We start from the raw sequence: 24,571 nt of genomic DNA, 5'->3' as shown, positions 1-24,571 counted from the left end.
ATATATACAAAATGGGTACACATAACATTACTCTTTTTTAAATTTGAGCTTAAGTATGACAATATAAAACTCTTAAGATCTAGTGCAAGTACAAATTTACCTAAATTTAGTTTGTTTTAGTTAAACTGACAAATGTACTCAAACCAGATCGGTTTGAATCTATTCCTAGTCAAATACCCATACAAGACAATTTTGTAATATCATTAAACAAACGTTTCAAAAGATATTATAAACGAAACGCTTTCACATTTATTTATATAAAAAAGAATTCGGGCTGGGCCTTCAGCTCTTATATCCGGCCCAGCCTGCCAAATATAATCTTCATCTTCTCTATATAAACCCAAAATCCTTGAGAATAATGGCCTCTCTGACCGCCAGCTACCTTGCACCTTTGTTTGTTGGCGGATTTTAAGTTTCCGAATTCTTCCCAATCCAGCAAACCAATTATGTCTTCTCTTTTGTTCCAAAACCCTAATTTATCCACTCCCTTCCTCCCTTCTAAACTGTAAGTTTTTACGAACTAACCCAATTCAGTTATTGTTTTTTTTTTTTAATTTTTTGTTGCGAATTTATGGAATTTGTCTGTTCTTAAGGGTTTTGGTTTGTGGGTTTTGTGCAGTTCTGGTCATCAACGTGATATTAAAACGACCCGGTTCTGCACCATTTCTAGAAGCCCTAAAGCCCCTCGTTGCTCTGTAGATACTCCCTATGGAGGTATTTTTTTTTTTTTTTGTTAATGTTTCTTAGTGAATATTTTCGTCTGTGTGATTGGAGTGCGGTGTATTCGTAGAGAAGCTTGTTATGTGAGCCAATCTGTGTTGAAAGTATACATATTATCGGCACTCTAGTTGTTGAAGAATTTAGCGACTCACAATGAGGAAAACTGGGACTGCCTAGTTTTTATAGAAGCTTATAAGCTTTCACGCCTCTTGATTAATTTATTCTGTTTAGTTTGTGCTTTACTGGAGCCATAGAGACTATTCTACTTCAAGTCTTATGTATATGCAAGGTTTTTTTTCTTTCTTTTTTTTTTCCGGCGGTTCCTGTATGAGTGCTCTGTTTATTGTTGTTTTTGTTCTCTGCTCGCTTTTGTTAATGGAGTCACTTTTTCATGTTGAGCATTAGTTTTGCTTCTTTTTTCCCCTCGCCTTGGTATTTTGGAGTAATACCAATGCAATGAGTTATCTTCAGGATGTTTGGCCCTGCATTAACTATTTAAATCTTAATTTAAATTGGATTTGTCCGTTGTCAGTTGTTTATACAAGTATTTTTTTTCTTTCTTGTGGGTGAGAAACATATGATGTCTTATAATAGCTGGATATTTGTGATGAACCAAGTAAATATGTCATTTGGTGCATGGAAAGTTGAAATTTTTTACAATTTCAGATTGATCAAATTGATTGAGGTTGTGATAATTCACTGTGTCATTTTTTTCTTGGTGAATTCCATATGTTCTTGTGGTTTTCTGGTTCTTCTGTTATACAGTTTATGAACTGTATAAAAGATATGGTTCCATTTTTCTTTAGGTAATGTCCCAACTTTTCCTCGAAAGAATGTTTGGGATCCTTATAAACGCCTTGGTATAAGCCCTTATGCATCTGAGGAAGAAATTTGGGGATCGCGGAATTTTCTATTGCAACAATATGCTGGACATGAGAGAAGTGAAGAATCAATAGAAGCTGCTTTTGAGAAATTACTGATGACCAGCTTCAGGAAAAGGAAGAAAAGCAAAATTAATTTGAAGAGCAAGCTAAAGAAGCAAGTTGAGGAGTCTCCACCCTGGGTTAAGAACTTACTCAATTTTGTGGAGCTTCCTCCTATGGAGGTTATTTTCAGAAGATTATTCCTCTTTGCATTTATGGGTGGCTGGAGTATCATGAATTCTGCTGAAGGTGGACCTGCTTTCCAGGTTTGTTCTTGTTGTAATTAGATTATGACTAGAAGTATTTGTTCTTGTTCCCACTCATATCAGAGCCAATAATATTATTCATAAGTTGTGTTAGTTTAATGCATTAGGGAGATCTTATGGTTTCTCAACAATCTCTTTATCATGATTTGCCCAAATATGTTGTGCCTTGTTAAATTTGTTTCAGGTTTGCTGGTTAATGTCTTATACGCAAGTGTTGTTTTTTTTCCTCTCTTGACAGATTTTTGTTTGGATTAGAACAAGCATTATGGTCGTATATATTCTGATTGCATCTATGTTATCTAGAGTTTGCTTTATCTTGCAAGTTACATAATCTAATTTTAAGTTGGATTTTATCATATCATGCAATACTATGTACTCAAATTCGTTTGTTGATTATTATCATATCTTGCTGGGATTGGTTAGTTTATGTTGTTCTGATACTCAAACATTGAGCAAATAGGGGATTTCATTTTCTTGAACTTCGAAATGTTTGTCTATTGCTCAGTTGGTATGAATATTATCAAATTGGTGTTGGTTTCTACCTTGCTGATTGCTCTCATTTGTCCTTGATTTTGTGTAAGAATTTCCAGTAGCCCTTCATGTGAATTGCTCCTTTGATTGAATTTGTTGTATATTCATTCCTGTCTTGCATAATTTAGAATGTCCTTCACTATGTCATTCTCAAACATATTAGTATATAACCTATAGCTTATACGTAAAACATGAAGTCTATTAATTTTCTGTGCAGGTAGCTGTCTCTTTGGCTGCTTGCATATACTTCCTTAATGAGAAGACAAAGAGCTTGGCCCGAGCATCAATTATTGGGTAAGATTTGTAGTGAAAAGAACTGGAAACTCTACACTATGTTTGAACTATTATCTAGGTATTTTGAGTAACTTCAAACATTTTTAATGCACAGATTTGGAGCTCTTGCAAGTGGGTGGATTTGTGGTTCCATCTTTGTCCCAATGATTCCCACAGTTCTCATTCATCCTACTTGGACACTGGAGCTTCTAACATCACTAGTAGCGTATGTTTTCTTATTTCTTGGTTGTACTTTTCTCAAATAAAGAAGTTGCAACTGTAATGTTTACTCTAAAGAACTGAACCCAACCTATGAGATCCCATTGTCACTCAACTATAAATCATCCCATATTTTTGGCTTTTCCCCTTGAGAGTATAGTGAATTTTGGCAACGCATACCACAGCTTTTACCCTAATGAACAGTTTTGCTAAACAAGCATTTGTATATTGGAAATTTCTTGTGGCTGAACAATTGTGTCTGCATTTTTATGAAGATTTTTAAGTTACAATCATTATTCACCATTTGATAGTTTTGGGTTCTTTTTTTGTAAACTTTATTAGCTGGAATGATTAAAGCCTATTTCATGTTCCTGGTTAATCCTCGATATTTCATTTTCTTATATCCTTTTGTATTGGGTTGATATATAAAGTTGAGATACTCCATTTCTGTCACATATATCCTTTTGTATCTGTCTCCCTATCTAAATTTCACAACTCTTCTTATTTAAACTTGATAACATACTATTAAGCACATCCAAGCTTGTACATCTTCTGTATAAATAAATTGAACAAACTGAGCTGGCAGCTTGTGATTAGGGTTTGTGATTATTTATTTTTTCTCTCAATTCAAAATCATCTAATCAGATATTTTTATACAAATAAGTTTATACAATTTATTTGTATATGTAATATTACTTTTTGGTGCGGATATTTTACTTACCATACCTCAAGAGTAAGAGAGGAAATGAAAGATGGGAAAAATTAACTAAAGAAGAAAAATTAATTTACATTGAAATTATTTGTCACAACAAACATTTTCCCCACTGTACGTTGATGTTAAAATTAAAAATAAAATAATATTTAATCATATAATGATATATAATTCGAATATTTAGAATTGGGACAAGAAATTAAGAACTCCTAAGAACTTCACATTTTAACTGACTTCTAAATAACTAGCCAGAGAAAACACTACACCCGAATGACACTATATGTTCAGGACTGTATTTTCAGATCATCTTGTTATCTTTCCAATTGTTCTTCTTGGCGCAGCAACCGACCATGTAGCTGAGAATGACAAGAACAAGAGCACAAAGGTTGAATATAGTAAAAAATTTCCACTTCTTCTTGATGTTCATAAGAAATCCCTCTTTGCAGGCATTGCAGTCGAAACATAATTTATTTTGTTCATTGTTCCAAGTATTGCAGTCGCTGTTATTCATGGCTTGGCCTCCTTTGGGAGCTGCCCACGTTTCCGCACCTTTCTGCTCGAACCCACATTCGGAAGGTGGCTTGCAGCAACCAGTCTGATACAAAACAATGCAGATTAAAATATTATTGATTTTAGTTTCATGAAGATACACCAAATTCATATCAGTTACTTGACACAAACAGAAACATTAGACCTATTTTATTGTATTAATCCGAAATCAGGTTTCCAGTGTTCTAAGTATATAAATCATATTCTAATGCCTGATTTTCTCTGAAAACCTATTCAATGATGAGTCTTAAATGATCAATTGATTGCGCTATTTTAGCCTTTTTTTTAATCTTTAGGTACACAATGATCACCTTTTATAATGCTTTTTATATATTGAAATAGGTCATAATTTTGTCACGAAAGTGTAACATCATGGTTAACAATTCATCGTGATTTTGAATTGCATTTGGGCTTTACAAGGATTCTTGGGGAAGAGGTTCAAGTTAGCCCTTGCGAACACGTTGATGCATTATCTTCCTTTAACCCTTTGAGCAAAATGCGACAAAACGAAGGAAAATCCATAGACCAACTCTATTGTCTCTGTCCTGTAGAGAACCATGGGATCACCCAAGGAGGCCTTTGATTCAAAGAGCCACGGATTGACCATAGGACCCTGCTCAGTAAGCAGACAGGTTGGGCAATTGAGGATCCAATGAGGACAATTAAGTATTTAAACTAGCAGAGAACAGAGAACAATCACTCATTCTTAAAACCAGTGCTATTAAACTAATCTTATCGATGTGGGATGTCCGTAAAAACTGATATGAAATTCGCTTAAGGGTGTTACACACGACTTCTGTCATTCAAGTCTACACTAAGACATGAATATCAATTGTATAGATTCAATCAGCTAGTGCAATCTATGATCCATTTTATAATAAGATTCATAAATCTCAGATTACTATTTCATTCCCTAATTTCAAATATGAAAAGAGAAAACGAAAAAGAAAGAAAGAAGTTAAATTACCTGAATGGGAGAAAAATTCTTCTGATAAAAATCGGAAGTTCGACAAATCTCAGATTTTCTCAAACAGCTCTTTATATTATCCCAGTTCTTCCCATTAACAAAATGAAGTTCCAGCCAATTAGCAAAGTCCCAAGTCCTTATTTTGCTGACTCCTTTATTCGAAACCGTCTTCCCCACACCATCATTCGTCACCAAGAACGTGAAAACAGTGAATCCCAGAAGCCCAATAATCAAACAGAACATAATCATCAGGTAAACAAACAGCAAAGTGTTAAGCCTGCAGCAAGAGCCGATTCAGCCCCAGCAATGAAACGACGAGTAGAATGGTGCCCGTTATGAGCAACGGATTCTGCAGGGCTTTCTCGCATTGTGAATGGCCATGCACGTAGAAATAAAGCGACATGGCGATGGCCCCGAGGCCTAAGAGAAGAGATAGGCAGTTCAAGAACCCCACAATGAAGTTGCTTACACGAAACATAATTTCAAAATCTTGTGTTGAAAATGGAAGAGGAGAATATTAGGGTTTACTGAAGTGTGGATGAGACGGATTTTGTTGAAGAGACAACTTTTGGATTTGTTACGAGAGAAAGAGACGGGAGTAAGAAAAGAATCTAGAAATATAAGGGAGGTAATCTATTTCTTTTTAATTTTGTAAATTTACTTAATGTTTGAGTAATATTTTATTACTAAAATTTGAAATCTATTCGAAATCTATTTGGAAGATAGATTATCATTAAATGATTGAGTGATTTTGAATTAAAAATAAAATAACACGTAATTATATGATGATATATTATATGTGTATATATTTGTGCACTAAAAAATGGATATGTGTAATATTGTTTTTACCTAAAAGATTATTAAGTATAAATTATTAGTAAATTTGATAAAAATAATTGAGTATAAATAATTATTGTGTTTGATTATAGATAATAAAAGAATATTAATATATTATTTTATTTATATATTCTAAAAAGTAAAAACATAATAATAATAAAATCAATGGTAAAAAGTGGGTGTAATAATAAGATTACCTATCACATCACCATTAATAATAAAAGATTACTAAAATATTTTATTATTAACAAATCAGACAAAACAATCTTAATAATTAAAAAGTAGATAACCAGGGTACTCTTTATATGTTGTGAACCAAAACCTCTTTATTATTATTTATGATGGTTGTTAAATTCATTTAAAAAATTTTAAATAATAAAATTATGTATATATATTAATAATATATTATATATAATTAAACAATTTTAAATTAACGATAAATATAATTTATTTGTATTTACAAAATGGTACAATTATAATAATAAATTAAATAACAACATAGAGATCAATTATAGCCCACATTTTGAAATCTAAATCCTAACCTTGCATCTTCTCACATAAAACTTATGAAGGTGGAGTTGAAGTATTTAATTCTCTATATATATATATATATATATATATATATATATATATATATATATATATATATAACATTGATATATAAGTAATAAGTTTTGAGTCCAATCGATATAGATTGATCTCAAATAACTCATTAATAGAGATAAGAATTATTATAAATGGATAAAACCTTGTATGATTCATTCTAGATGTAGGTTGACTACCACAATCATGCCTCTGGTTATTTTGAACAATTAACCTACTATTGTGTATAACTTGTCACATCTCTATCATATTTGTAGTGATCAAATCATAAATAATTTATAATTAAACAATCATCGATTGTGTAGATCAAAAGAGGAAGATAAAATATAGCTGCCAAGCACAGGAGCTTGATGAGGAGCAGAGCTCGGCTCGTATCGGGCTCGAAGAGCTGACGACCACAAATCTGCCTCTGGTTATTTTGACCATAAGAATGTGAATTATGTTTGCCAAATTAGCCTGATGAACAAGACAATTGTGGTTAGGAGTGAGTGGCAACCATGGCAACAACCTAAATGGACAAATGAGAATGCTTGTGTTGGAGGTGTTCCCCTTGAAGGAGGAGATTAAAAAGCCCATCAAAGGTGGTAAAGGCTCGAAGATGTAGAAGGTGATGAATATCTAACATTTTAGGCCTAAACCATTCACAACATACTCTACAACTACATCAATAGAGTCAAATACATATTTGACATTGATAAGATAATCAACTATCGTTTAATCGAAGATTTTTTCGATATTGCATAACTTATCATGAATCTTGAATATCAGATTCAAACATTAGTCAAGGATGGACCATACTTAAATAACAATGGCACAAAGTAACAATAAAGACTGAATAATGGTAGGTGAAACTATAGATTTGATCCAATTCAATAACCAATGAAAGTGAGCTAGATTAGGGAGTAACATTAGAAAAGGATGACACTGGAGGTCAGACATCATTGATAATTAAATGTTATAGATCATGAAAGGTGAGAACATCAAGAAATTGAGATTTCCACACATGATATGTATCATGTACCATGAGAGAAGAAAAATACCTTTCAATGTTCATTGTTGAGGGTAACAAAGACAGTGGAAAATGACTAGTCACAAAAGAAAATGACTTGATGAGGGGCAACAATTGACTAGGAGAAAGTCACTAACAAAGAAATAACTATAGGAGTAAACACTCTCTCACGCGTTCATGCTCGAAGAAGAGAGAGGAGAACATCCAAATGGGAGTGAGCATTCGGAAGTGAGTGTTGCTTTCTCATGGGGATGAAACTGTAAAGTTTATAAGGTGTAAGGAGATGACTGCAAGGAGAAACCTTAGTTTCAGAAGTGAATTAATTAATATTTAAACTGAGAGTTACAAGAGAATATTTATCCTTTTAATTTTTTTACCTAATTTAAATATATAAATAATTTGTTATCATATGATTAGATGATATTGAATTAAAGATAAAGTAACAATTGATCATGTGATGACAAATAATCTATATATTCAAATTACGCATTCAAAATATGTACATATAATTTTATTGTATATTTAAAATGTATACATATAACTTAAATTTAATAGTAGGGACTATATCTAACCCACTTATCATCATCCTTATACTTCGTCCAAATGCAACAACCAAGAGAGAACATCATCATCAAAATGGCCATCATACAGGCAATGAATGCACCCAAAAGCCTCCACTCTTGCCTAACTTCGTCAAGAACTCCTCCCTTGCATGACTTGCAGTCGTAGCAAAGCGTCTGCCGGTGGTTGCTGAAGGTGGTGCAGTCGCTGTCCGCCACTGCTGGACCTCCTTCTGGCACCACCCAGATCGTCGAGTTTTTAAGTTTTAACCCACAATACATCGGTGGCTTGCAGCAGCCGGACTGAAATTATCGGATAGAAGAAATTATTTATCAAAAGATCCTATAAACAAAGAAGAAGATAAGAAAAAAAATTAGCGAGAATGGTGGAGAATTAGAACTCCCAGGTGAGGGTTTAGATTCGAGCCTCCGTAAGGATATAGATGAGTAAAACTCTGAATTATTGCATATATTGATTGTAAGTTTAATCATTGTGTCTCGAGCTTAAACTGTTTAAACAAAGTCCCCACGATTAAAAAAAAAGTACCTGTATTAAAGACCAATCCTTAATATTTACATCATTGAGATCACTGCACACTTTTGCATCGATCAAACAGCCCTTTATCTGTTGCCATTTTCTTCCATGAGCGTGATTTTGCAGCCATTGGGAGTAATCCTGAAGTGGGTTTACGGATATTCTCTTGCCCACGGCCTTGTTTGTAACAGCCAGTATAAAAATGGTGAAGACGAGAAGCCCTATGATTAAGAAGAACATCAAGAACAAATACAAAAACAACACACCATTGGCCCTGCAACATGAACCAATCAACCCCAGCAACGAGACAAGCAGTAAGATGAGACCGGTGACCAGTAGCGGGGCCTCTAGGGCTTTCTGGCAAATTGTGCCGCCATTGAATTGAACATAAGCTGCACAAGAGATGGCGATGAAGCCTGATAGAAGAGAAAGGCAGTTTAAGGCTATGAACACAAAGCTTATTAAGCAAGCCATTGTTGTTTTTCTGGAAGTGAATTAAAGGTTAAAAAATGAAGAATATTTGTTTTTTCTGTTTAAATTAAATTAAAATAAACCAAGAAAGTATTTAACCTTCCATTTTTCTTCTGGATTTTTTTACCGCTTTTGGGGATATATTTGGTTAAGAGATTACATTCTATGAGATTTCTTGTCAATTTTTCTAAATAATATTTCAGTTTTATATGTCAATATTTGATAAATTAAGATCCAATTACAGATGTCAAAAATATTTGTTTAAAATGTCAATTTTTTTTTTTAATGGGAATCTCATTCGAATCTGTTGGATAGTGGAGATTGAATAATTAAATTTATAATAACTGTAATCACTGTATCAGTAAGTTAAGATTTTATATGCATGACATATACCTGAATTCAAATATTTTTTTTAAAATTCTAATACTTTATTAGTTTTCCTAATATTAAAGAATCTAAAATGTCAATTTCTTATGACCAATAAATTTCTTTATGTTGATTTTTATTTTGTTCTTTGGTATGATAAGAATTAAAGGGAAAAAATATGTTTGAACAATTAATTGAGTAAATGGTTAAAATTTATTTATACAACACAACGTATTAGTATTTGATTATATGATTTTAAAATAATAAAAAATTAAAAAATCTTATCACCTGATCATAAATTATCATATCAGTTTGTTATAATTTTATTCCTGGAAAAAATTAACCTCAAAGAAATATGTATAGGTTTCTTGTGGTGCAAATATGTTACTTGTCCATTAGAATTGTAAACGAATCGAATCGAGTTTAAACTTGCTATTGTTTGGCTTGTTGAGTTCGTGAGTTTATGACTCAACTCAAGTATAATCATGATAAACTCTTAAAAGTTTAAAATCTTATTCTCCAACTTTCGATATTGGGGTATTTGATAGATGAATAAGTTATAACATTTAACTGTAATGTATCAAACTAAGTTCAATTCAGTCATTGCTATCTTTAGCTCAAGCTTGAGTCAAGAATTTTCGAATTTGACAACTTCATACTCAAACTCAACTTTTATTTAAATATAATTGGGTTGTGTTTGAGCCAAGTAATTCTCATTGCAACCCTAGTTATATACACGTATTTGGACATGTCAAAGGGGTTGGGTTTGTGAGTTATGTCAGAGATCTTAAGATCCGACTTTAAGTTTATGGGTTGTGTTGGAGGTCTTAAGATTCGGTTTGTGAGCTAACCTAATATTTTTTTGCTGTTGTATGATAAGAATTAAGTCTCGCGAGCAGCACATCCTGTAAGAATCGTTAATTAACAAGTCATAACATGACACCGTTTTTTAGCATGATGAATCGCACAAATTCAATTTAAAACTGTTAAAGAGAAGAGTTTCGTAGGTAAATATCAATAATATTATATACACAAATAATTATATATTATTAAATAAATAAATAATATTTTATTTTTAATTATTTTTTCATTTGAGTAAAATATTATTATTTATATATAAAATTTCATATAAAAATTATATTTGTAACACTAGTTGACAAGGCGCGCTCATGATGGCGAAAGACAGGGAGTCAAAGGGAAACAAACACACCTAACCAGCCTCTCTGCATAGCGTCTTTCCAACAACCACCAACATCCGAAATAACAAATTTTATATTTGAAAGCTCACCTTTCCATTTCACTGCTTTCATCGCCTCACAGCGGACTTTCCCACACCAACTTTCCCTCTACTTATATTTTCTCTCTGACTTTCCCTCTTTCAGAACACTCCCATCCCATCCCATCCCATTAACAGACCCATCTGCTTTCTCTTTTCCTACAGCAATCTCGCATGGCTTCTTTAACTACCCAAGCCAACCCCTTCTTCTCAACCAAACTCCAACGCTCGGCCCCTGCTCCTCGTAAGTTCCGCAACTGCAGCGTCAAGTGCTCGGTGGCGGCTACGGCGTCGTCCAAGGTCAAGTCCCTGAAGGCCAGGCAGATCATTGACAGCAGAGGGAATCCCACCGTCGAGGTTGACCTCATTACTGATGATATTTTTCGATCGGCTGTGCCTAGTGGGGCCTCTACTGGGATCTACGAGGCCTTGGAGCTCAGAGACGGAGACAAGAGTGTGTACGGCGGTAAAGGTGTCCTCAATGCTGTTAAGAATATTAACGACGTTTTGGGTCCTAAGCTTGTTGGTGTTGATGTCAGGTAAATTGGGTTTTCATGGTCTTTTTAGTTAAAGAAAGTTGATGATATAAAGTTTGGATTTTTATGAATGGTTGAAATATTTAGGAATTGAACTATGGTGCTGGCCCGGTATTGTTACAGGTAATTTTTAATGCAGAAATAGTCATAGTATTGACTCTGATGACTTACAAATTGGACGTTGCTAAATATATGTTAAATGTGCTAGGATGACTTTGTGTGCTTCTAAAATAACGAAGTGGGTACCAAAATCATTGCCTTGCTGGTGTAGCCTTGAAATGTATGATATTTAATTGAGTGATCATATGATTAGAACAATATATTCCTTTTTTTACCCTTTTCGAGATTTGTCTTTGTTACTTTGTATGTGTTCTTTATTGTAAGCTTCGATGCTTTTGAGAGTGAGTAGTTTATTTTGTTGCTGTTGGTTGTATGGTTCTGATATTCTTCATATTGGTTTGAGCCAGAAATCAAACTGAAGTGGATGCTATAATGGTGGAAATTGATGGAACTCAACATAAGTCGAAACTTGGGGCAAATGCAATATTAGGAGTATCTTTGAGTGTCTGCAGAGCTGGTGCAGGAGCAAAAGGCTTGCCCTTGTACAAACATATCCAGGAATTGTCTGGAACTAAAGAGCTAGTTATGCCAGTTCCTGCTTTTAATGTAATAAATGGAGGTAGTCATGCTGGAAATAATTTGGCCATGCAAGAATTTATGATATTGCCAGTAGGTGCAAACTCATTTGCTGAAGCTCTTCAAATGGGGAGTGAAGGTTGGTAACTTATCTTCACTATTCTTTTGTTTTTTTTTTTTTTTGGGAACTACTTTGATTCATGCTCATTCGAAGACCATGCACAAGCCTTGTCTATCTGTTGAAACTGTGACAGTTGCCATATGAATTTCTATTGACCACTCATTTTTCTCATTCCTATAAAAAGACTGTAGACATTTCTGCCATAGCTTCTCAAGGTGACTATGAACTTCAAGTTTGTAACATTTTATTAACTTCTGTTGATTGCAGTGTGTCCATGGCATAGTTGATTGCATTCTTATTTTTCTATGGCCGTGTAGATGTTCATTAGCTTAGTACTTCAATTCTAATGTATTCCAGTGATACAAGTTGTTGATAAATAACTGTTTCATGTCTTGGGCTTACAGTGTATCATACATTAAAGGGGATTATCAAGGCAAAATATGGACAAGATGCTTGCAATGTTGGAGATGAAGGAGGTTTTGCTCCCAATGTTCAGGATAACAGGGAGGGACTTGTTTTGCTTATGGATGCAATTGAAAAGGCTGGTTACACTGGCAAGGTAGGAGGCGCTGATTTCTTTACTCTTCTCTGTTTCAACTAAAGTTTTTTGCTTATGAATTATGATGCCCACGGACTTAAATCATTTCTGCAGATCAAAATTGGAATGGATGTTGCGGCTTCAGAGTTTCTCACTAAAGATGGGAAGTATGATCTAAATTTTAAGAAGCAACCAAATGATGGAGCTCATGTGCTGTCAGCACAGAGCCTTGGTGACCTTTACAAGGAGTTTGTCAAAGATTTCCCTATCGTATCTATTGAAGACCCCTTTGACCAAGATGATTGGAGTTCATGGACTTCATTGCAGTCATCAGTTGATATTCAACTAGTAGGAGATGACCTGTTGGTCACAAATCCAAAGAGAATAGCTGAAGCCATTCAGAAAAAGGCTTGCAACGGTTTACTTCTAAAGGCATGAATCTAGTCCATTGTTTTTTTTTTTAACTTTTGGTTTTTTGAGCCTTCATATACTTACTGCGTTTTGCCTTTTTCTTTTTGGCCCTGCATTAATTCTTTTCTTTATCAACTTGATGTTGGGTGCTAATTTTGTTTCATTTTTAATTTTCTTTTACATTTGTTGTCTAAATGGTATCTTTTTTAGCTCTGCATTTCCAACATTCTAATCAGTTTGATGTTCATATGGGTTGTAGCCCATAGGTCAGCGTTCATGTAAGATGGTACCATAGATGATATTATTATATATTGCCAGCTTATCAAATAATCTATCAATTCGTATGAAACTTAAGATATATGGCATCTTGTTCAGATTGACAGCTTTTACGGAATCTACCAATTTGTTTGAGAAAAAAAAATGTAGAGTATTTTATTTAGTATATTTCTGTTTAAGTCAAATTCTAAATTCTTCCATTGTTCTTAGATTACCCTGTTTGAATTTCCCAAATTCTTGAGTACCCTTTTGTTGAGTTTACTTATACGATATCAACTAGAGAATTTGTAATTGCATTCTTTCTTTTCTTCTTCATCCCCTCTAGTTCTGTAATTAACTGACCACTGAAAGCCTTTCAGATGGTTCCTTTTGCTCTAATAAAAATTCCTCCCAATCGATAGATGAGGGCTTAGCTGTGCTTAGGTCTCATTTAGCTCATTTATTTATTTATATTTGCAGGTTAACCAGATTGGTACAGTGACTGAATCCATCCAGGCAGCACTTGACGCAAAAGCCGCAGGTTGGGGTATTATGGTCAGCCACCGTAGTGGCGAAACGGAGGATAATTTTATTGCCGATCTTTCTGTTGGTTTGGCAAGTGGACAGGTTTAGCAACTGTTTTCCTGAATTATGTTATCTGTACTGCTTGTCTGTAAATTCTAAGGCTTTGTAAAATTTACTGTTACATGTCTTTTATAGATCAAGACAGGAGCTCCTTGCCGAAGTGAGCGCTTGGCCAAGTATAATCAGGTATAATCAATGTTCCGAAAAGTTAATCCTATCTCTTAACTTTAAAAATTTGGGTTTAAGGTTTAGAGTTTAGTCAAAACTGTTGGGTTTGATACGGATTCTATTATCCGGAGTTTGTTCATCTTGCTTCAGAAGATAAACAAGAAGTCCAGTTTTTGGCGTTTATCTATATAAAGCACAGAGAAACCAATGTAATTTTATATATGGACCTCAAAAGAATGCTACTGGTTGCTTATAACACAGTTCTGAATTGTCTATTTCGTTAGCATATTCCAGATCCATTTTATTCTACTTTGTATGCAAATTCTATGACCATTGAATCTTCTAATGTTTTGCCGGTCTTGGTTTGGTTGCAGCTTCTTCGCATTGAAGAGGAACTTGGAAATGTGCGCTATGCTGGTGAAGCTTTCAGATTACCTTAGTTTTAAACATACAGAATTCAGTTTCTTCTAATGGAATAAGTACCAGGTCAAATTCAGCATCAAAATACATAGTAGTAGTTGAGCTACGGATCTGTTAAACCTACCAAATCCAGAAAGCGAAGATGCCATTCAAAAGCACCATACCCAGTTCATTTGTTAGAATAATGTGTTTCCAGTTTTATTTGAAATGAACATTGTTTCTGAATAAGTTTTGATTTGCAGTATCCAGAGTGAATATAGATCTTGATTGTATACTGCATGCCAATTAGTTCAAGGCCTGAACACAATATTTTGTAATTTACAGTGTACTTGTGAGGAAAGATTGGTCTGTTTAAAAACAATGCATTTGTTGCTATCTACAGGGCTAAATTTCTAATCAGTCATGGAAGAAGGGCATCATTGTCATGCTTTTCTAGCCCCCAAAGTAACATTCTTAACTTTTTAACTCCAAAGTTTATGAGCAACAATGGCAATTTTGTCCTCAAAAGGTGGTTTAAGTGATAAAATAAGATGACTTTAAGGTGGAGATTTGAGTTTTCTGACGACATGTCAAAATTATAATCTTAACTAACTTAATTCAATAGTTGTAAAACCGATCATTAGACTTGAGGTTTTACCTATTTGGTGTGAATAATTCAACTCTGAAAAAAAAGTTCAACTCAAGTGGGTTCCTGTTTAAAAAAAAAAGACAGTGACAATTTTGATATTGGTAGAAAGGATATCACACAAAAATGTTCTTTGTATGTGTACAGAAAGATAAAGATTAAAACTATACAATTTATTTGTACAAATTAAGGTGACAACTTGTGAGTAGATGATATAATTGTTTACTTTTTATCTCACTTTAAAGTCACTCAATTAAATGCTATCACATTAACTTATATAAATAAGTTTGTACAATTTGTTTATAAATATAGTATTAGACTATTACTCAAAGATAAACCATATTCTTTCAAAACCAGAATATTCTAACTGATAATTAAAACAGAACAAAGGGAGATTGTATAATATCTGAACTACTGCAACCAAAAGCTTGGGCACATTCTCGGTAAGTACAGCCAATTAATTTACATTAGTTAAAGCAGCAGAATTACCCATCAGTGTCTCAGGCATTTACCATTTGATCATTCCAGCTAAACATGGCAAAGATTTTCTCTGGTATCGGCAGCTCATAGGCCATGAGAAGCATGGGCTCAAATATTGATCTTTGCCATACAAGCTAAACCTGAATAGTTGGGCCAGCATATACTCCAGAGCGCATGTAAAGGTCATCTGGTGTACCTGTCTCAGCTAGCCATGCATAGTCTTCCTTTCTGTCAATTATCACTGCTCCATTTTCGGCAGCTGAGACGTAAAAATACAAAAAAATCCAGGTTTTTTAGTTAGTTAAAAAGGAATGAATGAAGGATATTCAATCTATAATGTAGAACTCCCTGAAAAACAAAAAGGAAAAAGTTAATTACCAAAGTTTGAATAAGGGTAATCAATGTAGTAAGTACACTTTCTGCTAGCATCTTCTTTGTAAGGAGGTGTGAGAATGTCAAGGACAGCACACGGTGTAACTGCAGTGAAACAATGCAAATTCCCTCCACTCTTTGGATACAGAATTGCTGTTTCACATTCTGCTGTTAAAACTCTATCGACTGCTAACTTTGCCAATCTCACTACAAAAGAGAAAGCTTCATCATAAGTTGCATAGCTATTGACCCTCAGTACTTGTAACTGGAAGCAAGCATGAGACATTTGCAAGCCAATGAATGTCCAATATCTCCCGTGTCCAAGGAGTAACCAATTGTGAATCCTAAACACAAAGCTTGGATCCTTTATAATTTCCACCTAATATCAGACTGATCACATCAAGATAAAGGGCAATAATTTGGCAATTGATTAAAACCATAGGGAGTCAGAGGTGCTAAACTCCCACTTTAAGATAGAATTAGAAAGTGCATAAATATAAACATAAAAACAAGAAAAGTGGCCAGTGTAACTGTTATCCAGCAGGCCAAAGGCAGTCAATAGCATGAAGATGGTTAATAAACAGATTATTGATCCAGTTTAGGCAGTTTTGGATTTCAATAGGTAAAAGAAAGCTGGAAATATTAAGTGGTAATCCTAGTGACATATTAAAGGCTATAACATCTGGTCCATACAAAATTTCAGCTAGAAATTTCATACATGATGTACTAAAAACTTTAGACACAGGTTATTGACACTCAACAATGAAAAATAAAATTCAGAAACAACAATTAAATTGCATAACTCAGGTAAATTAAAGCGCACAACCAACAGTCACATAGATGGTAGTGCTACCAACCAACAATTTTAAAGTGCATCAAATGATATTTATTTTCAGTTCCTAGAGGTTCATCAAAATCTCACAATATTTTTAACGGACCATCTATGAATAAGAGTCAACACTAGAGTTTCCTTTATCATAGTGCAAGTAACTATTATCTTTCAAGTTGAAAATCAACTTTAAAAGTCAAACCTGGACGAGAGCCTGGTCTGTTGACTTCTGGGAAACAGGCAGGTTCTGTCCAGTCATAAGCTTTGACATGCACGGATCCATAGAGAACTTTGCTAAAAACAGTCATCCCAGGATGGTCATGGAGTGGAATAACTGAGGAAGTTGGAAAGCAGAAAATGCACATCTGCATATAAAATCAATAACTCAATCCTAGAACAATTTCATTTAATCAGCTTAGGCCAAAATCAACTGAACTGCATTGCTGATTTTCAATTATATTGTTCATATGTACAGCTGCTAACATGCATATTAAATTTGGTCATTAATAAATTTACTGATGAATATACTATTAGAACCAACCAAAACATAATGTTTTCAATTTAGTGAATATGCATAATCGAAAAAACAATAACCTAAAAGTTCAGGGACAAAATTATTTGCACTAAAATGTTATCAAGTTTTCTACATGGTATTATACTTTGTAAAATTTGTCCCTCATAGATGGCATTTCTCATACCGTGAAACTGTCACATTCATATATATCCAAATATGTAATTGGTTGAGCCCATTGAGCTGCCCCATTCAATCTGGTGAGTCCAAATATTCCGAGTCCTCGATCATCATCTTGACTTTCCTCTTTAAGCCCCACATCAACAGGGCCAACCGTGTCTGCAAAATGCTAAGCATTAATCGTGTATCATAACTATAGAAGCATCACAATGATTGACATTCAATAATAATGTGCAAAATATTGTTTCTTGTTCCAAGCTTCTGAACAATTAGAAAGACAATGCTTAAAGAGAAAATTGATCTACATGAAGAAAATGCAGAATAAAATGACAGTTACACGTGATATTCATTAATGTTATTATTACTCAGAGGTGGCACCACAACTAATAGTGACACTGAAAACTAGATCACAAATGTCCATATAGCATTCCAACCTTCATCATAAGCTTCTTAGCACATTGGATATTACAGCCACTAAGCCTAATCTGTTATGAGTTTAACAGAGATTAGTTATCCAAAAATTATGTTCCAATCAGCTCTTCCTTTACCTCTGTATAATTGAATTTAACAGACAATCTATTATAGGTGTTAAAAGACAATCAATTTGAGTTTAGTGCAAATTGCACATGGTAGTACTCTAAAAACTTCTGGCTTATGAGGCACCTTTTCTTTCTTGGCATATCTTTTATTAGGGGGAATTCTGTGTCCTTTTTGTTCTTTCTTGCAGTAGACACATCACGAGACAATTGCATGTTGTGCAAAAATTAGTACGAAAATAACTACACCATATAACGTCTAAAGTGCAAGTAAAGTTCCTTCAGCTTGGTAATGATCTCATCTGTTATATGGATAAACAGGAGTTGTGATCAAATTTCCAGTAATTGCTAACATTTCGGAACCAGAACATTCCCAGGTTTTATTCTGAGATCAAGAACATGAAAGAATAAACCATGTTTTACTTCTATTAATTAATTATAAATTCCAGGTACTTTATGAATTCTAATCGGTGCGTGTGTTTATTCAATGCATATCCCTTATTTTCAGACCTCATAACATAAAAAAGATATCTTTACATCTTACAACCATATTTCAGTAAGCCAAAACTACACTGAACCCAAACAATGAAAACCCACATCAAACTTTCCATTAACAAACAAACCCTCATGCAGAATTAAGCTAAAACATAACATATACCCCAAAAAAAATACACATTTGAAGCAAATGACAACAAGAAAGCTTCTTAATTGAGGGAAATGGAGAAATACCCAGAAAAGAACAGAGACCGTGGATGGCTTGAGAGGAGGGAGGAGGTGACCCCGAGGGCGTAAAGTTCTTCCTACAAAGATCGTAGAGCGTCTGAATTTTAGAAGAAGAAGAAGTCTTCTTTGCCATATGTAATTGCTTCCGCAAACATGTTGTGAAAACAAGAGTCTTGTTTTGCAGAAATATTCTCGCCTTACCTGATGCTTTTTGGAAATTTGAAAGCATTTCGGAGCTGACTCCAAATATAAAACAAAAATTTAGCCACAAATTTCAGTTCTTTCTGTTGCGTGCAGCAGGGGACAGCACCTTCGCTTGAGGTCAACGAAACTTTGACTGGCAATTTCTCTATATATATTTACCTCAAAAAAAAAGTTTATTTTATTTATTATTATTTAAAAATAAATAAATAAATTCCCCTCATGGAAAGTTTTTAAATCCATTTTTTTTTGTAATAATTTTCACGAAACCATAAAACCCTTTAGAGGCGTTTGATTCGGATAATGTTTTATTATCAAAATAGAAAGATTACATTGAAGATGGATTACTTAGAAGATTACTGATTATAAATGATTACTATATTTGATAAAATTTGATAGATATAAATAATTATTGTGTTTAGTTAAAAGTAATAAAAGATTACTAGTAAATTATTTTACTTAAATGTGTTTGAATATAATTATTTTTAAATATTTTTTATATTATTTGTCATATTAATTAAAAATAATTTTTTTGTCTCAAAAAATTAATAAATAATAATATAATATAATTATAATAAAATCAATATTACCTCGGTAATCTTTAAATACCTAAAGTGAATGTGGTAATCAGATTACCATTTATATTACCTGTCACGTTAGCATTGGTAATAGAAGATTACTGTAATATTTTATTACTGACAAACTAAACAAGAGAATAAAAGATTGATTACTAAGATAATATTAAAAAACTGGAACCAAACGTTCCCTTTATATATTGGACGATACAAATGATATGTATAATTTTATATATAAATAATAATATATTATTATATAATTAAATAATTTTAAATTAAAAATAAAATAATATATTATTATATACATATAATATTATAAAATAATTTATTTTATTTATTATTATTAAAAATAATATATTCTAAAACACAATTATATAATAATATATTATTATTTATACACATAATATTTTATAATTTTTTGCTTTAATTACTATTAACTAAGTTAAAAATGAATTTTTGTTTCTATTTACCAGACAATTTTGAATTTGTTTTTTATTGTCATTTATCAATGAATATTATTTTTGTATGATTTAATATTAATGGTATTTTTTCACTTATATACCCTAACTAAGGTTAGATTTAAGCAAGTTTGAAACAATTGTTCAAATGAGTATGAATACAAATATGATATAAACAAATACGAACTTGAATACGAGTAAGGAAATAATAGAAAAAATGAATCCAAACAGAGATTGTGCTCGATTTGCATTATTAAAAAAATTTAAAAAAACAACTTCGTTTAGGGAAGCTGAGCCAAACATTTCGTACGAACTCAAGCCAAATATGACTTGTTTACACAAACCGAAGTTAGATGCAAATCAATCACAAACTTTTAAATTATGAAACAAGTCGAACATGAATTAGTATTTCTCCATATTTGATGAGCTTAAGTCGAAAATAAGCTTTACCCTATTCAACTTTAATTTAATTTGAATCTAACCCTAACACTAACATAATAAAATGATCGTATTAATGTTATTAATAAAAAAAAATATATCTCGTCATTTTTATTTAGGTTTGTTTCAAATTTGGTTATATTTTGATAAATTTAATAAAAAATAATATGAGTTTCACACCTTCATTTAAAAAATAATAAAATATAATTCATTTAATACAAAAAAAAAAAACCAGAGAAGTTAGGAATAAAAGAGGAATTCTAAATAAGCTTATTTTATTTTAAAGCCTTTTATTTTTCACTTTCACAGTTTTTGGCGGGAAATAATGTATGCAAAATTGAATCCCTAAAAAGGGCATTTGAATCGAACTCTCTTTTATCAGTGTAAATTAGAAATCAAAAAGTTAGGGTTTTGAGTGGTGAGAATGAAAGGCAGTGAGAGCGAGGCCGTGTTTAATTCTCTGAATCTGAACCCGCAACTTTTTATCAACGAGGCTCTTAACACGGTCGACGATTTGGTTGATGACGCTTTCGATTTCTACCAGCAGTAATTTCTCTCTCTTTATATATATATATATATATATATATATATATATATATATATATATGTATTAGATGAAAATAAAGATTTAGTGAATTTTATTTTGTTGGTTTTGCAGGCAAGCTTCAACTCTTTTGAAAATCGAGGGCACGGATAGGTCTCAAGATCTAAGCAAGGTCAGATCCTGAGCTCAAATTGTTGAAGAATTCCTGAATTGTTTTTATGCTATTCCATTCATGAATTTCTTGAAAATGATTTAGATTTAATAGCAACTGGTTGGCTTGGTGGCGTTCTGCTTACCCAATTGAGCATATTAAAGGATCATTCTGGAAACTATTGAAAATAGTAGATTTTTACTTGTGTAACTGTTAATAAAACATGGTTTTTCTATTCGCTTTGGAAGTTCAAGTTGTGAATTTACTGATATTTTTATTATATTTTCCAAAATTTTACTTGTATAACTGGTGGAATCCTGATCACTTGAAATCCTTGGTTTTTTGTTCTTTTATGATTTGGCTGAAAGGGAAGTACAAATGCTTGGATCACATTATCCTCTAGAAATTTTTTATAGACTTTGTGAACATAATTTGGTGAAATGGGTTCTTCTGCTTGCTGACTATGCAGTGTTTTGTGGTTCTTTCATTATGCTTTTAGGGTGTGGCTTACATTCGCAATATGATTCAATCATCTTTGGATAAGCGGCTGGCTATGTGGGAGAAGTATTGCCTTCATCACTGTTTTTCTGTTCCTGAAGGATTTTCTTTACCCAAAACTGTAAGTTTTGTTGATAGGATGTGATTAGTCAGTGGCTCATTTATAAAGTCTTAGCTTGTGTCATGCTTATATAATATCTCTGACTACATATTTCAATGATTTTTTTGAAAATGATATATTGATGTTTGTTGTGGTTTATAGTTTAAATGTTTTATATCATCATTGTTTTGTAATGTCAAAGAAACTAGATGCAGTGAAATACTGGGGCATGCTATTGTGTCTGATTTGATTTTCTAACTCTAATTACTTGCAAATATATCAGTGGGTGGGATGTTGGTGTTTTCAAGCATTAAGTGTGCCTATTTAATTAAATGCTTGTAATGGCGAAGGAAGTGTTCATTTCTAACTACCAAATTTTCTTGTTTTATTTTACAATACCTGGAAGTTTTCTTGCCAGAATGAATTGCCTGGTGAAAGTTCAATCAGTGAAGATGCATTATGTGATCCAGATCTGGATGGACAGCTGAATTCCTTAAGGGATAAACTCAATCTGGTAATATGAATTTTGTGTATTAACTTAAACTTTATTTGCAAGTGAGATTTTGTCTTTATATCCCAAATTGATTTCTTCTGATATGCATATTCACCGTTTAGGCTGGGAAGGAGTCTGTTGAGCTGAACCGAGAACTCCAAGCACTAGAAAGACAGTCTACTTCAAGTGATCGCTGTGCTGGGCTTGCTAGTGAGGCATTACAACTATATGAAGAAAATTCTATGCAGGACATGCTTCAAGGTAAATAAATATGTCCCAGTGCTTTCTTCGGGATTTTAGTTCTGAGACAATCATAATACTTTTGGTTGCAGAATTGGTACGCAAGAAAGGTACCTTAAGCTGGTGAATGTGTAATTCTTATGTTGAAACAACTATGAAAGTCACTGAATATTAAGCAGAATTATACTTCTAGAGATGCCAGAGTTTGGGTTTGCCTTAATGGATCATCTCTTGATAAAATTTAAAAATGCTTCCTGATGCACAAAATGATAACTATTATTGAGGTGCTAATATATTTTCTCAACGATTTCTTCCTGCAGAGATGATGAAAATGGCATCGGAACTTCGTATGAAAATGGATAGACTGAAGGTCAGAAGAATAGAAGATAGAGAACACATTAGAACACAGAGAGCATTCAATCCAAAAGGAGAATTGTGTAAAATAAGTCACAGCAAAGGTAACACTAACATCAACTTCAGGCGGTTGTAGTGTCCCACTGAGTTGAATATTCTTTGTGGAGTCACTTCCCTATTTTATGATGTTCTTATTTTTATTTTTCAGGCCTCTACAATGTTGAATTACAAGATCTTCAAGAATTTGTAGAGGAACTAAAGAATATATGAAATTCGTAAATTGTATCTGGCTTGCATTTGGCGAGTTCTGTAGTGCTTGCTGATTACCAGTAAGTCTTCTATCATGTTGTTTACTTGAGTTGGCTTGTTAATAATTTAATGTAAAATTCTCTTGGTTGGAATGTTGTCTGATATAATATTATTGATGCATTATGCATTGTCTATTAAACTAGATCAGTTAAAAGAGAGAAAAAATTGACTGATGTTTTCATAATATATAATGTAGTAGAGTGCTTTAAATCATTTGTATATTGGGTCATGCCTTTGTATAGGGGTGGATTCGAGCTCGACAAGTTTTAAAAGAGCTAAACTTGAGTTTAAGCCAAACTTGGCTTAATATTGTAGCTTTGATAATTTTTTTGTAACTTTTATACTAATTAATTAATGAATTTAAATAATTATGTTTTCTAATTAAAAAAAAGATAAAAAGAAGTTGTAGTGTGATGTGAAAAGGAAGAAAAATAGACTTATTTATAATAGGTGAGTTAAAATCAATCTAACTTATGTGAGAGAGCTGAAAACTTGAAATTTTCTTATGTGAAGCATTTGGTGAAGGGCCAAAAAACCACATCTACTACTAGAGGATGATGCTTTAATTTTCTTTTAAAAAATTGATTGTGAAACGATCACCAATGGTCCTTTGAAAATAAAGCAGCCTGCTACTGGCTTTGGAATTCCATGTTCCAAAATCATGAAAAGATCCCACAGATGCATGCATCCTTTTCTGGATATGACACAAGGTAGGGAGGGAATTCTAGTCATGATTTTTGGGGTTGCTACATGATAAGTCAATGCATGTTCCTAAACTTCGAATAAAAGGGCATCTTAAAATGTGCAGAAGTTCTTTGTCCCTTCGACCAACATCGTTTCAAGCCAAAAAGACAAAGGGCTTAGTCTTTCCAATGAAATTCTGTCTTTTTGGCTTGAATTGACATTGGTTGAAGGGAGAAAAGGTATTAAGAGAGAGAGGCCATTGACAACAACGTTAAAGATTGAAGAGTAAACCCTCTGGGGGAAAATATTGTTTTTTAAAGTTTAAGTTGAAGAAAAATTATTATTTTTTAGATTTATGAGAAGAAAATAAGATAAAATTTTAATTTATTTTTAATATTATAGATAAAATAACGATTTAACTCTTAAAATTAACATATTTAATAGTTTATAGGTAAGTAAAAAAGTTTTTTAAAGTTGAAAGGTGAAAACTTAAAAAAACAACAATTTTTGAGTGGGAATATGTCCTTTGGCCATGTTTTATTAATGAAACAATAATATTGTCAACACAAACATGAACCACATTTACACCCTCCAACACCATAGGAAGACATAACCTTTTTTTAATTAAATAATACTATATATATAAATAAATTGAATATAATTATTTATATAATTTGATATTGTAATATCTAATTGAATGATTTTAAAATAACAGTAAAAATAAATATTTAACTTTATTTTGTTTTTGTATGGTTTATCTGTAAGTATAGTTGTATTCTTGGT

General features: G+C 32.7%; 6 protein-coding genes across 7 annotated transcripts; 3 read left to right on the top strand and 3 right to left on the bottom strand.

The window, feature by feature from the left end:
- Positions 1-344: 344 nt before the first annotated feature.
- Positions 345-3,235, top strand: LOC123203841 (protein CHAPERONE-LIKE PROTEIN OF POR1, chloroplastic-like). The gene is made up of 5 exons (XM_044620288.1): positions 345-505; positions 620-714; positions 1,527-1,909; positions 2,658-2,734; positions 2,829-3,235. Exons 1-5 carry the CDS (start codon positions 447-449, stop codon positions 2,977-2,979), a joined length of 765 nt encoding a protein of 254 aa, XP_044476223.1. The 5' UTR covers positions 345-446; the 3' UTR covers positions 2,980-3,235.
- A 520-nt stretch (positions 3,236-3,755) lies between these two features.
- On the bottom strand, positions 3,756-5,717 carry LOC123203842 (tetraspanin-11-like). The gene is made up of 2 exons (XM_044620289.1): positions 5,161-5,717; positions 3,756-4,239 (listed from the first exon to the last, which is right to left on the bottom strand). The coding sequence occupies exons 1-2, from the start codon at positions 5,407-5,409 to the stop codon at positions 3,943-3,945; spliced, it is 546 nt and encodes a 181-aa protein (XP_044476224.1). The 5' UTR covers positions 5,410-5,717; the 3' UTR covers positions 3,756-3,942.
- On the bottom strand, positions 5,409-9,178 carry LOC123204314 (tetraspanin-11-like). The gene is made up of 4 exons (XM_044620923.1): positions 8,971-9,178; positions 8,717-8,925; positions 8,186-8,472; positions 5,409-5,580 (listed from the first exon to the last, which is right to left on the bottom strand). The coding sequence occupies exons 1-4, from the start codon at positions 9,176-9,178 to the stop codon at positions 5,409-5,411; spliced, it is 876 nt and encodes a 291-aa protein (XP_044476858.1).
- A 1,603-nt stretch (positions 9,179-10,781) lies between these two features.
- LOC123203890 (enolase 1, chloroplastic) lies at positions 10,782-14,848 on the top strand. Its single transcript, XM_044620359.1, has 7 exons — positions 10,782-11,356; positions 11,821-12,128; positions 12,515-12,669; positions 12,763-13,080; positions 13,795-13,941; positions 14,035-14,085; positions 14,442-14,848. Exons 1-7 carry the CDS (start codon positions 10,992-10,994, stop codon positions 14,505-14,507), a joined length of 1,410 nt encoding a protein of 469 aa, XP_044476294.1. The 5' UTR covers positions 10,782-10,991; the 3' UTR covers positions 14,508-14,848.
- Positions 14,849-15,357: 509 nt separating this feature from the next.
- Positions 15,358-19,052, bottom strand: LOC123204052 (plant cysteine oxidase 3-like). Its single transcript, XM_044620595.1, has 5 exons — positions 18,750-19,052; positions 17,492-17,643; positions 16,996-17,158; positions 15,971-16,171; positions 15,358-15,851 (listed from the first exon to the last, which is right to left on the bottom strand). The coding sequence occupies exons 1-5, from the start codon at positions 18,970-18,972 to the stop codon at positions 15,727-15,729; spliced, it is 864 nt and encodes a 287-aa protein (XP_044476530.1). The 5' UTR covers positions 18,973-19,052; the 3' UTR covers positions 15,358-15,726.
- A 1,671-nt stretch (positions 19,053-20,723) lies between these two features.
- Positions 20,724-23,317, top strand: LOC123204112 (protein MIS12 homolog). 2 transcript variants are annotated; one of them, XM_044620671.1, is made up of 7 exons: positions 20,724-20,961; positions 21,074-21,131; positions 21,610-21,729; positions 22,115-22,222; positions 22,324-22,462; positions 22,762-22,899; positions 23,004-23,317. In XM_044620671.1, the coding sequence occupies exons 1-7, from the start codon at positions 20,840-20,842 to the stop codon at positions 23,063-23,065; spliced, it is 747 nt and encodes a 248-aa protein (XP_044476606.1). In that variant the 5' UTR covers positions 20,724-20,839; the 3' UTR covers positions 23,066-23,317. The 2 variants fall into 2 exon arrangements, with proteins under 2 accessions (XP_044476606.1, XP_044476607.1); XM_044620672.1 differs by having other exon boundaries at positions 20,725-20,961; positions 22,127-22,222.
- The last annotated feature ends 1,254 nt before the right edge of the window (positions 23,318-24,571 follow it).

Source organism: Mangifera indica, chromosome 20 (assembly GCF_011075055.1).
Source record: "Mangifera indica cultivar Alphonso chromosome 20, CATAS_Mindica_2.1, whole genome shotgun sequence".
NCBI lineage: Eukaryota > Viridiplantae > Streptophyta > Magnoliopsida > Sapindales > Anacardiaceae > Mangifera > Mangifera indica.
This window is presented reverse-complemented; position numbering and strand designations above follow the sequence as displayed.

Bases quoted from the DNA above. Each gene is read 5' to 3' on its own strand.
- LOC123203841 (XM_044620288.1), top strand. From the start codon at position 447: ATGTCTTCTCTTTTGTTCCAAAACCCTAATTTATCCACTCCCTTCCTC. The intron at 506-619 runs GTAAGTTTTTAC...GGTTTTGTGCAG, and splicing joins CCCTTCCTCCCTTCTAAACT to TTCTGGTCATCAACGTGATA. The intron at 2,735-2,828 runs GTAAGATTTGTA...TTTAATGCACAG, and splicing joins GCCCGAGCATCAATTATTGG to ATTTGGAGCTCTTGCAAGTG.
- LOC123203842 (XM_044620289.1), bottom strand. From the start codon at position 5,409: ATGATTATGTTCTGTTTGATTATTGGGCTTCTGGGATTCACTGTTTTC. The intron at 4,240-5,160 runs GTAATTTAACTT...GTTTTGTATCAG, and splicing joins AGAATTTTTCTCCCATTCAG to ACTGGTTGCTGCAAGCCACC.
- LOC123204314 (XM_044620923.1), bottom strand. From the start codon at position 9,178: ATGGCTTGCTTAATAAGCTTTGTGTTCATAGCCTTAAACTGCCTTTCT. The intron at 8,926-8,970 runs GTGTGTTGTTTT...TCTTAATCATAG, and splicing joins TTCATGTTGCAGGGCCAATG to GGCTTCTCGTCTTCACCATT. The intron at 8,473-8,716 runs GTACTTTTTTTT...CGATAATTTCAG, and splicing joins AGGATTGGTCTTTAATACAG to TCCGGCTGCTGCAAGCCACC.
- LOC123203890 (XM_044620359.1), top strand. From the start codon at position 10,992: ATGGCTTCTTTAACTACCCAAGCCAACCCCTTCTTCTCAACCAAACTC. The intron at 12,129-12,514 runs GTTGGTAACTTA...TTGGGCTTACAG, and splicing joins TCTTCAAATGGGGAGTGAAG to TGTATCATACATTAAAGGGG. The intron at 13,081-13,794 runs GCATGAATCTAG...TTATATTTGCAG, and splicing joins GCAACGGTTTACTTCTAAAG to GTTAACCAGATTGGTACAGT.
- LOC123204052 (XM_044620595.1), bottom strand. From the start codon at position 18,972: ATGCTTTCAAATTTCCAAAAAGCATCAGGTAAGGCGAGAATATTTCTG. The intron at 16,172-16,995 runs GTTTGACTTTTA...TCTCTTTTGTAG, and splicing joins CAGACCAGGCTCTCGTCCAG to TGAGATTGGCAAAGTTAGCA. The intron at 15,852-15,970 runs GTAATTAACTTT...TTTACGTCTCAG, and splicing joins TTACCCTTATTCAAACTTTG to CTGCCGAAAATGGAGCAGTG.
- LOC123204112 (XM_044620671.1), top strand. From the start codon at position 20,840: ATGAAAGGCAGTGAGAGCGAGGCCGTGTTTAATTCTCTGAATCTGAAC. The intron at 21,730-22,114 runs GTAAGTTTTGTT...AATACCTGGAAG, and splicing joins GATTTTCTTTACCCAAAACT to TTTTCTTGCCAGAATGAATT. The intron at 22,900-23,003 runs GTAACACTAACA...TTTATTTTTCAG, and splicing joins TAAAATAAGTCACAGCAAAG to GCCTCTACAATGTTGAATTA.